Source organism: Cucumis sativus, chromosome 6 (genome assembly GCF_000004075.3).
Source record: "Cucumis sativus cultivar 9930 chromosome 6, Cucumber_9930_V3, whole genome shotgun sequence".
Classification (NCBI taxonomy): Eukaryota; Viridiplantae; Streptophyta; class Magnoliopsida; order Cucurbitales; family Cucurbitaceae; genus Cucumis; species Cucumis sativus.
The window spans coordinates 708,643-722,868 of NC_026660.2; the positions used below are offsets into that span (position 1 = coordinate 708,643).

Genomic DNA, 14,226 nt, shown 5'->3' on the forward strand with positions numbered 1-14,226 from the left:
TGAAGCAAGCCCATAATTGATTTGGTATCAATCCACATGGCTTCTTATGGAATTTGAATTGTACAACTTATCTTATCTTATTGTTTCATATTTATTTTGAAAGATTTTATCTTATCTTTGACATTCGTGCATCCCAAAAAATAATTTAAATAAATACTAAATTTCAGTTTTAATCTATCAACCCATCCATAAAAATAAAAAAGAAAGAAAATAAAAGAAAAAATTCTAATAGGTTGTAATAAAGAGAGAGAGGCCATCATCAAATTGATGGTTAACCACATGATGAACAAACTTAGGATAGAAGAAGTCCAATGTTGCTTACCAAAGAGTTAAAATGGCAAGAGTTTCTTTTAGACAACAGTTACAATCTCAAAAAACTTGAACAAAATTTTCATCCAAGTTAAGAGACTGATCAAACATATTGCCTATAAATTTATTATGCTTTCTTTACCTGAAAATCAACATAGCTTTCACTTGATCTACAAACACCCAAGTTATTACTTGAATAGGTTCTCTATTTCCTTTTTGTAATAAGCAGAAACTTTGTCTCGTCGAACCTTCATCGTAGGTGTCATTAAGCCGTTGTCGATCTACAATTCAACATGCTGAAAAGTTAGTGAAAAGATTGGCAAAAGACCAAGTTTTTAGATACTAGAAATTAAGTTGAGACAAAAAGCTCAAAATACAGAAGATGGTGAGCAAGGATAGCATTTCATACTGTGAATGGTTCATTGACAATGAGGATTGGTCCAATTTGAAATGGACATTCTGAAGTCCTGCATGAAACCAAAATAAAGTTGCAAAAGGCAGTCAACAACTCAGAAGAAATCATTTTCAACATAAAGACACCTTTTGGTTTGCCAAACATTGTTAATACTAAAACTGTGCGCTCCCTTAAGATGAAAACAGGAAAAGTTCTTAACTTGGGAAGAAACAAAATCTTACCATTTTCTCACTTCACTATAAATCAGATTTGTCAATGTTTCATTGCTAACATCAGATGTACTTGAATCTTCAGCAGACAACTTTTTTGCTGCAGACAATACTTCTTCCTTGTTCGGAAATACAATTGCTCCTAGTCGTCGTTGATCCTGGATGATGTCATGTAATGGTATAAGAAATTTAACATGGTAGAGCTAGTGAAAAACAAATAAATAAAGGGTAGTCAAGGAAAGCAGACATCTGTACAAAAATATTATATTCATATGATGTGACACTCCACCTGGCCTATAACCACAATCTGTTGTATGAGAGTACTTCTCATGGCAGCTTCTTCAATCACCGTTGGTTCGACATTTTCACCTATTTTCACCAAGAAGTTAAGTTTTGAAGAATGGTGGGAGAAGTGTTGACCAGAGTTTTGAATGAGAAAAAAATATCATAATAGAAAGCTGTTGGACTTCTTCTCTGAGTACTATGTAATGAGAGACATATACATAAAGGGGATAAAAGGACTGAAATAGTTTTTCCTGAAAGATTAATCTACCATATTTTTAGGTTTTCACCTGTTAAGAGAACTATAGTGTCTTTAGCCCGCCCATCAAGAACAATTACACCTCCACAACGACGACTGCGACCTCTTGAATGGTGAGGAGCAATCCATCCAATATCCCCAGAGCTAAACCAACCCTCTTTGTCCAAGACTTGTTGTGTGGCAGATGAATTCTGGAATCAAGTCAAATGAATTTCATATTTTAAATAAAAACATGACAACGTAAGGGTTTTGAAGTGTTAATTATAGGTGATTGAGACGTGAAAATACCTTGTAGTAACCTTTCATCACTTGAGGTCCCCTAACTTCAACAATGCCTCTTGATCCAGGTGGAAGGGCATCTCCTGTTTCCATGTCTACAATCCTAAACTCTGTATGCCGAATTGGATGTCCAACCGAACCAAGAACCTTTAAAAGTTAAGATCTGCGTAACTGTCATATAGTCTGCCAATAGGTGTGGAATTGAACATAAAATGGAGCAAATAACAAAACTAAGCTTAGCACAGTAGAAAAGTACGTAATATTATGTTCTTAAAAAATTGAGCATAAGAGCATAAGAGCGTTGTATGTAGTACGTTGTATTCTAGTCTGCAGGTAGAAATGTCACTAAAATGTTTAAAAGTCATTATATGTCCATAACAACGAAGATTGGATACAAGCAATCTATAATAGTCAGAAGATGTCAGTAAGGAAACTCGAAACTACCTCGGGAGACATTACTAAAACTTGTATTTATCATACAAGTATGTCACTCAGTTAGGGAGCTGCTTAGAATATTACAGTAGTATATCGCCAAGATAAAATGAAATTAAAATACAGATGCATGGTGTTCATCCAAAGAGATTGATCTTAGTTTTTTTTACATATGTTCCTTACATTGCAGGTAGGCCGTCGAGCAGCAACTACAGGAGAGCATTCTGTTAAACCATAACCATTCTGCACTGTAATGCCAATCGCCTGAAAGAATGCTTAATCATATGAATTGTAAGCAAAGATATCTGATTATAATTATGAAACATATTTAAGCACCTTACCTCAAAAAAGAGATCAACGTGTGAAGGCAAACTGCCCCCTCCACTTATGCCCGCCTGCAGATGCTAGAGAAGGTTAGTTACACTTCTAATCTCGAAAGCATGTAAGAGAACAAATAAATAACAGAATACTTCACAATATAAATATAATAAAAAGAAAAAGAAAAAAATTGTTTGGTGACAATTTAATATGAACTGAAAAACCATCTTCTTAGATTGAGTTATTGATTTAAACATGCAAGCTTAACTTGTTCTGAAGACAATTTCGTCAATGAAGCATAAAGTTGTGTCCATGACATGCGTCAGGCATGTAGATTAGAGTGTTAGCAATTATTGTTAGCTTTCTTCTTCATGATAGACATGATTGATCAGTCTATGTATAAAATATACAACACAAACAAAATATGTGCAATACTGTGCTCTAAGTCCTTAAAAAAGCTGTGGGATAACGCCCAAAGATGAAACAAAAAAAAAGAACAAAAAAGAAAAGGAGCAAAAGACTGCATGTGAAGAGAAAATTAGGACGAAATAAGGAAACTATAGAAATGAAAAGTAATAAGTTGACTGAGTTGTATTAGTTAGAATAGACAAAAAGACTACTGGAAGAGAGGCTCCATCCATATCTAAATATGTAATAAATACAAAGATAGACGTCCAGTCCTTATATTATATGTATATTTAAATGATTTTCAACCTTTAAGCCCCACATGTTCGATGAAATTTCATTTATGGAAATATAGTGCGTCAAAATCATGAGTGGATTGAGTGCTGTGGTCAATTTCTAATTATATAGTAGACCTCTGAAGTTAATGAAAATTGTCATTAGAAAAGAAATTAGCACCAAGTTTCCTCCCAACCCTCCACAAGGAAAAAAATTCAAGTGATTATGTTATGTATGCAAGTTATACAGGATTTAATGGACCAAAGACCGAAGAAAGACCTTCCATATTCCAATTGCAGATTGAACTTTACTATAGACGATTATCTTTGCCAACATATGAATTGGCCAAAGTATTGAAGCAGTCATTCTTGCAAATAACCAGTCCAATGCAGATACAAGGTGTGTTGGTTGAACGTTGCTTCTTGTTAGATAGGTTCCCTATGAGAAAAACATGAAATCATACAATAGTAAATTAGATGTAACCAATTCTCAACAGGTATGGCTAAATAATTTTCTTTAAAAGAAAAATAAATCAAATTAAAGGAAAAAGAAAAGGAGAAATAAGACAGGATATCCTTAGGCTATCTATAACACATCAACTGGAAATGAAAACCAATTTTGCAGAAGCAACATTGGGTCCTTAAATTGTCTGGTCGTTGACAATGAAATGAATTAGGAAAATATACTAAAGCCAGATATTATGCTGTCCTTATAATTTAGAGATGGGAAACCTAATTACGTTAAGTACTTGTGATGCTAATACATCACTAATCAAGTCTGGAAAAATTGTCATGTATCCCTAATTACTTTGATATTGAGAGCAAGTTCAGTTCCAAGGCAACTACCAATTTAATAGAAATGTTAATGGAGAGTAAGAATGTAATTGTTCCTAATAGGATATCCAAGATTTCCCCTTCAGTAAATGATTTCTATGAACAAGAATTAAAAATGTAGCTAAAACAGTTCGATGGCAAAAATGTTTCAGTCCCAAACCTCGTAAATTCTCTTCAGCTCCATATAAGCTAAGCTTACGTTAATGAATGCAAGCACAATAAGCTTACGTAAATTTGAGCTTGCTAATATTTGCTTCTGAATTCCACTGGAAAAGAAAACAGATATAATTAATATGTGTGTGTGTGTGTGTGAATGTATGCATGCATGTGGATAAGTGTATGACCAAGCCAAGCAATAACTTGGAAACAGTTCCACCAAGCATAAAAATGATGGGCACTTCTGCCAAATATTCTAATGAAAAAACTAAATTTGGAGAAGTTACAGCACGATGCCAGGAAAAGAACGGCAGTATTTCTATTCTGAAGGACAACCTAGAGAAAAACATAAACAGTTTAGACCTAAAGAAAGAAAAGGACTTATTGACATAAAAGAAAGAACTAAAGAAAGAGTGGAAAAAAGAACTAAATGACGTGTGCAAAGGTGAGCAGAGAATGATTATTATCAAAACTAGATCGATTGGGTAAAGAGGAGAGATAAGAACTCGTCTTTTTCTACTGCCAACTGGTAGCAAGAAGAAAAAAACCATACCATGGATGATTTTGGTGTTGAAGATTCTTTGGTCAATGATTTAGTTTCGTTAGTTTAGGAATGTGACAAATAGATTCTTCTCTATCCTTGCTTATCAGTGCCTTGCAAATTTGCTTCTCTTATTGAATTCAAAAATGAAATTTCATCAACTTATTAGAGATTTATAATGTCTAGGGACCTTATTAGACACAAAATTAAAAGTTCAGACACTTCTATTGAACATTAAAAAATGGTTGGGTCCAAATAGACAAACTTGAGAGTTCAAGAATTAAACCAGTAATTTAACCTAAAAGTGCTTGGGAACCTATAGTCATGTATAAAAAATCCCTAAAACTTCAGGCAAGCAATTCCACGAAAATATGTAATAGGTCGCTGAAATTTCATTTGATAATACAATCATTTAATTTCTAATTTACAATTCCACAAAAATACATCATCACTTGGGTGTAGACCCCTTGTACCTGTATAGTGTTTCATACACCAATGGAACAGAAATCAAGTAGTCGGGTTGATAATGACGAAGATCATCCTGACAAACTCAAATAAGAGTTAAATAAATCTCATTTTCCAATTATGGTATAATTATAATTTCACACTTCCAATGAAATTAAGAAACCCATGTATCTCATAAAATAAATAAAATAGTAAGACCCCACACGATAACCATTTAGAGGGTGTTTAGGCCCCAGCTTGGAGTTGGTGAAGTGTGCTATTTTTAGCCCTTTCCATGTTTGGTACTACAAATATAATAGTGGTATTTACAACTTTTTATAACCTACAATTATCGACAATAATACTATTTAAATTCCTCTTTGTCCTCGTGTTTACTATTTCATATCATCTCTCTTCCCCTTTGATACAGTGCTTGTCATTTTAGGTTTTAGATTTGAAAAGTTATGCTTATAAGCACTAATTCCACTATGCATTTCTTGTTTTCTAACCCACATTTTAGGGATGTATTCAAAATCCAATACAAGGGGAACAGAAAGGTACCTTTAAGTTTCTTATTGTTGTGTAAGCTTGCTCCACTCCAAATGTAAATATGAAATATTCACAAGCCCGTTCATACGCATGCCAAGGTGGAAGCATACTTAGAAATTTATCCCCAACTTTAGCTGGCACAATATCCCACAAATTCTTTATCTGGAAAAATGTTGGCATACAAGCAGCCATAGAGGAGACATCACATTTCAGTGAAATCAATTGTAACTTGTGAGCAAATATTGTACTTTAGATGAACAGAAATTTTAAACACACAGACAGAGATAAATAATAGATAGATTAATTAAACATAATATCATACTGTAACAAATGTAGTGAAAATTATGTTATCTTGTAGTAGCCTTGTATTACCAAAACAACTGAACAGTAAATTTCGGTGCAGTAAATTTCGGTGGGTACTACATAATATCATACTGTAATCAAACCAACCTGGTGCAGTAAATTTCGGTGGGTAAGCATGACACCTTTCGGGTTCCCAGTTGTGCCACTTGTATAAACAAGTGTAGCAATATCATCCGAGTTGATAGGTTCATATGTATAACACTGCTCTGTCAATCAGTTCCAAGAGAAGATTAAAAGAAAGAAAATGGGATTTTGTAGTAACCAAGAACCATGTGGACTTTTAAATGTGAAAAATAGACTTTTTTTTTTTTTGGAAAATGGAAACAAGTCACTTCATTAAGTAAATAAAATAAGACTATTGTTCAAAGTACCAAGAAAATAAGAGGGAAAGCTTCAACTTCACATGGGAGATCAACTGAATACAAGAAAAGGTAGAGGCCAAAAAGGTACTGAATTAATAAGTTGTAAACAAGTTGGTTTTTCCTACCCAACTAATGCCTCCGCTAGATTGTCCAAACCAGTTCCACTTCCACAAAATCTTGATATGGTTTTTAAAGGACAAAAAATGCCTAGTTATTTAAAAACACTAAGTTTTAAGAATCAGAACAATAAAATGGTCAGATCTCATTTTTTTGAAGCAGTTTATTATACTTTGCATCCAAAAAAATTATGAAAAGTTGATTTAACAACTTCAGCTTAAGCTAACATCAGGGATTCCTTCTTTGTTCTTTCTATGTCTTTTAATATTTAAATAACACACCCTCAATATAGAGAGATGGAATGTCACTTCTTATATTCTTGAAATTATGAACAAGACTAAGTTAAAAAGAGATTAAACATAAAACCTGCTATGATTTGGAGTCAGAATTTCTCGTCAAACTGCTAAACAACTTACTAGCATCATGAGAACCAAGCATAACTTTACGACTCTCTCGTCCCATATCCATGATGTCATTGTAATCAAAAACAGTAATGCCATCCACTCCCTCATTAGCCAAGCTTGATTTTTCTCCCCATAGAAGAATGACACATCTCATGGATGTCTTCAAATGGAATGTTTCTACAATTCGATTGAACAATTCAGGGTTGTCCACAACTAATGCAACACTGTGAAGAATAGAATTTAGAATTATTTAATGTATATGATATAGTTTATATATGGAAAATAGTCTCTATCAAAAACTTCACACGTCTGAGGTCTCAATAACATAAAACAAAGGTAACACAATTTTTATAGAAATAAAACAAGGAAATAGTAACCAAACTACGTAGGAACCTAATTATATGTGTCCTAAATTTTAGAAATGGACCTATCGAGTGGCAGGCAAGTCATGTACATAAAATAATGACCGCTCTAAACCTGACTCGGTATATAAAATAAAGTAAACATGTCAACTCCTGCTGAATTAGAATGCAAGCAAACCTTTCAGAGTGATTGTATATTTGTAACAGCTCCTCACTAGATGACCTTGAACCTCTAACAACATTAATTGCGCCCATAGTCATAATACCTTAGTCCAAGGGGAAAAAGTAAACATCTTTAGCTATTAACATATCAAGGCAAGAAAATTAAATATAATATTTATAATCAAAACATACCTTGATCGGCAACAAGCCAGCGACATGAATTATCAGCAAAAAGTGCAATTTTTTCATCTGGCTTTATTCCAATGACTCTAAGGCCTTCAGAAAAGTTCAAGATACTTTGCTCAAGCTGCAAATTTAAAATTTAAACAAAAGTAAATAAGATAAAGTATCTGTACATAATAGATTTTAAAGAAAGTAATATAAGAAACAAGATGGTACGTTGGTTCCCAGCTAAAATGCACCAAAAAGATAATCACTCACTATGCTCAAAACGAAACAGTGAATAGTTACATGAAAGCCAAACTTTTCCTTTAAATAAGGGAATGGTGATCATTTACTCTATTTTGCCTGATTCTTTTAGATGTTAGTTTGCCTCCATCATGTCTAGAGCGCATCACATTCTTGTCCTCTCACGTGGCATTAAGTTCTAGCTTCTTTTTTTGAGCACTGACGAATGGCCTCTCTATGAAAAATCTCACCCTAGATTTCTTCTTTCTGAGTGTGGTACTATAAATTTTAGCAATTGCTCTTTGTTAGAATGAGTGGACTTGGACCAGGGAAGGATCTAACCTAATTTCCTTTTTTATCATAAGCATGTTGTCTATTTATTTTCCCCTTGTATCTTTTGTCAATAAGAGAAATTAATAAGAAAGTTAGATCGTGGTTTCTCTCCCGATACTCAGGTTTCCACGTAACTCAGTGTCTATTTTCTTTACCGCTTTTAATACTCTTGAACCTGCTTCAGTCAAATAGTTGTGTCCAGCTTCCAATTTTTTTGTTAATACACCTAGACATACAAAGTTCTGGCCATGAGTTAAGGTTGCAATAGATCGCATTTTCAGGGTGAAGAAGGAATTTAATCTGTATGACGGCTGCACTGTGGAAACATACAAGTTGAGTTACTGTTCTTAAAGGTTAAATGTCTGAACAAGAATGGATGGAGATTTCAATAAGAGCGGATGGAGTGGATTGCATTATTACTTTATCCAAAATATAAATATGTATTCATTATTTTATCTTTAAATTGATTTATAATTGTTAAATAACAAGCAAATAATGTGAAAAAAAGTTGTAAATGCATTATTCCCTCATAGTCAGAATAATTACCAGCTCTAATGTGAAAGGTGATAGATGGCCCACTTTTAAAATTATATTTAAATGAAAAATGTTCAGAAGTTTGGCGTAATCTTTATCCACAAACTATACTCTACTCCTACTTAACCCATTGACCAACTGCAACGGACATCCTTCTCAAGCTTCTAAATCTAATGAATACATTCCTATAAATGCCATAAGAATCTAATCAATAAATTCCATACTTGCTTAGGTGTCTTTGCAGGCTGCAGATAATTTAGTCTTGGACATCCATATGAGTCTATGACCTTTTGGGCTATTGTACAGGAAACGTCATATCCCAGTGAAATTTACAAGATGGCCATCCATCAATCTATAGGACTTAGTGCCTACCTACAATATCTTGTGCCAGAGTAGAAAATCTGGAACTGTCCTAAACTTTAACCAAATTACGATATCAAGCTCCACTAATTGATGAGTACGTATCTAGGAAAAAAAACTAATTAATAAGTGAGAGGACCAAAAATTAGAGAATGAACCAATGAGAAACATAGAAAGTTAACCTCTTTGTAAGTCATTTTTGAAGCAGGATTATGGTATGGATCCACTAATGCTATCCGATCACCGTACCTCTCTGCTGAAGACCTCCAAATATCAGGAACAGCCTGCCACTCATCGGATACTGTTGCACTAATACCTGGCACGAAAGAACTTTCTAGGAGTGGAGAATACCTCCTTAACTGCAATGTCTCCGTCTATATTATAATTGAGGAAAAAATTCAGTGATTTTCTAGAAAATATAGCATAACAACATCAAAATGCAAACATTTCAACAGGTAAAGAAAAAAGGAAAAACAAATTAAGACAAATCATTGATGAACATAACAACTCTGGCAAAACATCGTGAAAATTGAAGCCTTGTAGGAATTAACAATTTCAATAATTGGTTAATATATGTTCAATAACACAATTCATCACTAAGGGGGTCGGTTTCTGTCAACTACAAGTAAGTTTCGAATGATTTTAAAGAATGGGGATTTTTATGCTGAGCACTCTATCTCAATGAAAGTTGTCCTTTTCATCAAAAAGATGTCAAGCACTTTATCCATAACAACTCCGAAAGAAGCATTTTTACTTCAGAGGGTGCAGGTATAATTTTTTGGAGCGAGGAAAAATTATTTTAGCCAGTTAAAAGATATTATCTAAAATTTTCATGGTGTATGGTCAGACAAGCAAAAGTGATTTCGGGAAATCCTAAAAGCACTGAATTTGCGTCTCCCAAAAGTGTTTGTAGAAAAGTGTCATTTAAAAACTACTTTTTTCAAAATTCATCCAAAACTTACTATAAGTTCTTAGGAGCAAGATCAAACTTGACGGGCATTTTTTTTCTTAAAGAGAAACAGAAAACAAATTTTGTTAAGGTAATAAAATTTACCAAGGGGTAACTGGGGTTGCAAAGCCTTCCAAATAGTACAAATATAATAAAGTAGCTACAAAAGAAATCTCAAGCTTCAAGAAGGGCATTCCAAGAAACAGAGGCAAAGAATCAAACACAGAACTTTGACTTTTTAATTTGAAAAGGCAAAAAAAAAAAAAACACCTTATTCCTCTCCACAGGCTAGATGAATAGTAAAGTACACTAAAGATTAATGCAAGAAGTTACTCTAGAACTATAATTAATCTTCCAGCCAGTAATTTAAAGAAATTTCAGTTCTAAGTACCATATTCAATTCCTTAAACTAAATCAAATGAAGATCTTCAGCAAAATAGAAAACCATCAACTACATAATGGAAAAACAAAGAAATAACCAAGGAAATAAGAATATATTCTGCAAAAAGTTGGCAGAAATTAACTTTTTTGACAATAAAGAACATTATTGATCTCCTTTCTACTAGTAATCTAAGAAATAATTGCACCTTGTTCCTATTCGTTTCATATCACTTACCCCCACCAAAAGGACCAGAATTAATAACAACCGACACTCGTAGGATTTTTAGGAATACCAAAGGAAAGTGTTGCGCAGAAAATGGAAACATTCAGTAAGAAATGTCTTACTACAAAGTGCAACAAAATATAATCGAAATTCAAAATTGAAGAAAAAGAACTAACAAATCACAACCAATTCTCACAATAACCAAAACCCCACTTCGTAAATCCAAAAGAGTTTTCAAAAATTACCTCAGATTGGCAAAAAACTCGACAATCACGAATTGCTGAACGCCGAGCGCCACTTTCAACGCAATTTTGAAGCAAGTGTGAGCCATTATGAGAGAAGAGGAAATGGAGGGGTCGGGTACAATCGTAAGAGGCCAACGAGAGTTGAGTGGGGGTAAAAGGAAGCGCCATAGCCATCATCAAGAGTCAAAGGGCAGAGCACATAAGATAATATTGGAAATAGAAAAACAGAGATGGTTGTTGTATTATATTAGTATCTAAAATATATCGAAAAGGGGAGAAAGAGATGAAAACAGAGGAAAGTAAGAAACAGATTGAGGAAAGTGGGATCATTGAAGTGTCCGAAGAAGTAGGAGAAAATTGGTTAACGAATCATTAATGGAGTAAATCCAAATGCAGTCGCTTTCGCCTAGCAATGGCGATCCACACTTTTCTTGAATTCTTTTGTTTCTTTTGTCTCCCTCCCTAACGAGTAGAGGATAACTATGTTCATTATGAACGCTTCTTTATATCTTTTTTGAAAAAAATTGGGCGTAAAAGGAAGTATGTCTCAGTTTAAGTTTTTAAATGCAAGCTTTTTTAACAGGTTGATTATGTCAGTCATTACCAAAAATTATGAAAACAATATTACTGTGCATGTGCTAACTCATGGTAACGGTTGAAGTTTAAGGGATGGATGTGTATAAAAGGAAATGACATTCAAACAAGAGAGATCTTGAAAGTATGGAAAAGAAAAGCTTAAGAGAATTTAAAGTTACTACTCTATCATCCAGCTTGTGTTTGAGCAACTCTATGTTGAATGATCGAAACAATTCGTGTTGATTTGTGATAATACTAATCTCATTATACTCAAACTCTCATAAAAAAAAAAGCAAATATAAAAGAAGTTTATTGTAAGACCTTTTTTTAGGAAAATTACATCAAATGACAAAAACATTTGGAAAAAAAAAGCTGATGGCACCCTTTTTTTTGCATATGGCATATATGAAAAAATTAGTTATATCACGGCTATCAAACGGTAATCATATAGGTTATTAGACGGTAATCATAGGGTTATCAGAGTGTCTATCACTTTTAAATTTACTACCTTTGCAAATTTAGAAAATGTTGTGAGATAAGCTCTATTATAATAAATTTTTTTGCTATTTTTGCAAAAACTCATTTTTTTTTTATTTAAGTATAGGAAGTAAAATTCGGCGGAAAAGATTCAGCGATAAAATCTTTTATGTTTAAGTGTAAGTTTCGTGATGAAGAAGGGTTCGCAGTAGAATCTACAAGTTTAAACGCTCTCAAAAGAAATAAGTTGTGAAGTTTTGACTAAAACGACTAGGCGTTTGGGTAGTTTTCGCGATAAGAACCTAGTGAGGAAGCCTTGAAGTTTAAGTTCGCGATAAGTGTTTTAAGCGAGTAAAAGTTGCTTAGTACGCGATGAAGGTTTCTTGTAGCAAAAATATAATCACGTGATTATTCGCGAGAAGTGTTAAATAGTTAAAAGTTATTTGTGGTATAGGGTTAAGAAAGGAGCAGCGTCTGGGGAAGAAAATGTCAAATCTGATTTGATAGGGTTAATTAAGAAGTTAAAAGCATGGCTGTGTTGAATATTAAATTTACACGTGTAAAGTTTTAAGTAGAGCTGGCAAGGTGAGAAAAGTTTGGCATGATTAAGATAGTTTAAAGACTCTATAAATAGTGGACTTGGTCATTAAGTAAGCACAAAAAAGATTTTATTTAAAAAAAAAAAAAAAGCTAAAATGCTGCGATTTTGCTTTAATGAGAAGAAGAAAAATAAAATGTTAAGTACAACAATTTGTTCCACGAGAAAGGAAAGAAGAGAAGAATTTTTTATTGAAGTGTGGTGAGTGGTTTTCTTTTTAAAAGTTTTGTTATTCTGTTTTACTATTTTGAAAGATGATTTCAAATAAGAAAGTGTTTCAAAAAGAGATTTCTATGAAAAGTTTATATGTGTTCAAGCATGATTTATAATATTAAAACTTGATTTGATGATTACGATTTCAATGCTATGAAATGGTTTTCAAATCATTAGTTGATTCTTTAAGATGATGTTAACTTTTATGTGCACATAAAGAGTCAAGGTCACCATGGAGTGTACGGACTACATAGTGATAAGAAACTGGCTTTTGCTTTGAAAATAGCATATAAAGCTTAGCGGTCTGAGCAACAAGAACCAATATGTTCTCAGATGTTGTTGATACAGTAGTCAAACGTGAGGTAATAAAACCAAGCATAGAGAACGATTTGGGATCCTTAGCGAAAGGAATAACTATTAACTAATATGTGTTTTTGTTATGTTATAAATGTGTTTGCTAAGCATAAAGAAAGGTTTATACGAAATGAAATGATTTGATGTTATTTATGCGAAATGATATATATGAAAAAATATTACTAAAAGAATTTTATAAAACCTCACTAAATCTTTTAGACTTGCGTTTTAAAAATCTCATCTTCTAAGATAAGGCGTTTAGGCCAAGTAGAGAAGAAGGGTGAAAGATTTGCGGTGAGATGACTCTAGACGTTTTGAAAATAATTAAGCATTGATTATTCAGTCAAAATGTTATAATTATGTATCAAACGTCTACTATTAATGAAGTATACAATTTTGTAGGTATTTATTATATTTGACGTTTAGGTTGACCACCGTTGCATTTTGAGTTTTGTTGATAGTATAAAATGAGTTGAAAATAAGACTTTGTGATAAGAAAATTTCAAAGTTATAACAAACTCGTATCATATTTCTACTATTCGACATTATCATCGCAGTAGAGTTTGTGGTGTGAAATTTATTGTAAAAGAACATGCATGATAAATAAACAAAGAAACACTAAAGTTTGAAGACATGAGGTATTAATGACATTAAAACATACCTAAGTAGTTTAGGCCTCAAAAGTTGAGATTGTGGAAAAAATCTCATTAACCAAAGTCTCAATATGAACATTGAGGAATATAAACGGTGTTGGAATCCTCACATCTTCTTCTACATAAACAATTCTTTTTGGTGGCTAGAAGCAAAGGTTAGAATTTATCAAGAAGTTTAGAAACAACTTGTTAATAAATTTTTTTATCAAGAAGTACAAGAATTTAATCTTAAGAATTATGTATATCAAAAATGCATTTTTTAAAATAATATTAAAAAATTCTTGTCCTTATTTAAATATATAAAATAAATTTTATATACATATTTGAGTTAGCCCATTTACAACGAGTCCATTGGACGACCACCTACGACCTGATAAGAAGAAAAAAAATAGTTACCAAAATGCAAATATAGTAAGTGGATAGACTTTAATGGTTGATAGACCAA

The 14,226-nt window shown here is 32.8% G+C and overlaps 1 protein-coding gene across 1 annotated transcript; it reads right to left on the minus strand.

Moving 5' to 3' along the window:
* Positions 1-211: 211 nt before the first annotated feature.
* Positions 212-11,385, minus strand: LOC101212704 (probable acyl-activating enzyme 16, chloroplastic). Its single transcript, XM_004138411.3, has 18 exons — positions 10,911-11,385; positions 9,295-9,486; positions 7,670-7,784; positions 7,494-7,581; positions 6,966-7,177; positions 6,158-6,276; positions 5,720-5,869; positions 5,188-5,255; positions 4,178-4,283; positions 3,464-3,622; positions 2,527-2,580; positions 2,369-2,449; positions 1,763-1,900; positions 1,506-1,665; positions 1,223-1,302; positions 946-1,091; positions 719-776; positions 212-590 (listed from the first exon to the last, which is right to left on the minus strand). The coding sequence occupies exons 1-18, from the start codon at positions 11,085-11,087 to the stop codon at positions 498-500; spliced, it is 2,196 nt and encodes a 731-aa protein (XP_004138459.1). The 5' UTR covers positions 11,088-11,385; the 3' UTR covers positions 212-497.
* Positions 11,386-14,226: the final 2,841 nt, after the last annotated feature.

Coding starts and splice junctions, on each gene's coding strand:
- LOC101212704 (XM_004138411.3), bottom strand. CDS start 11,087: ATGATGGCTATGGCGCTTCCTTTTACCCCCACTCAACTCTCGTTGGCC. Junction 7,785..9,294: donor CAAAAATGACTTACAAAGAG/GTTAACTTTCTA, acceptor TTAAATTTGCAG/CTTGAGCAAAGTATCTTGAA. Junction 1,666..1,762: donor TGATGAAAGGTTACTACAAG/GTATTTTCACGT, acceptor ACTTGATTCCAG/AATTCATCTGCCACACAACA.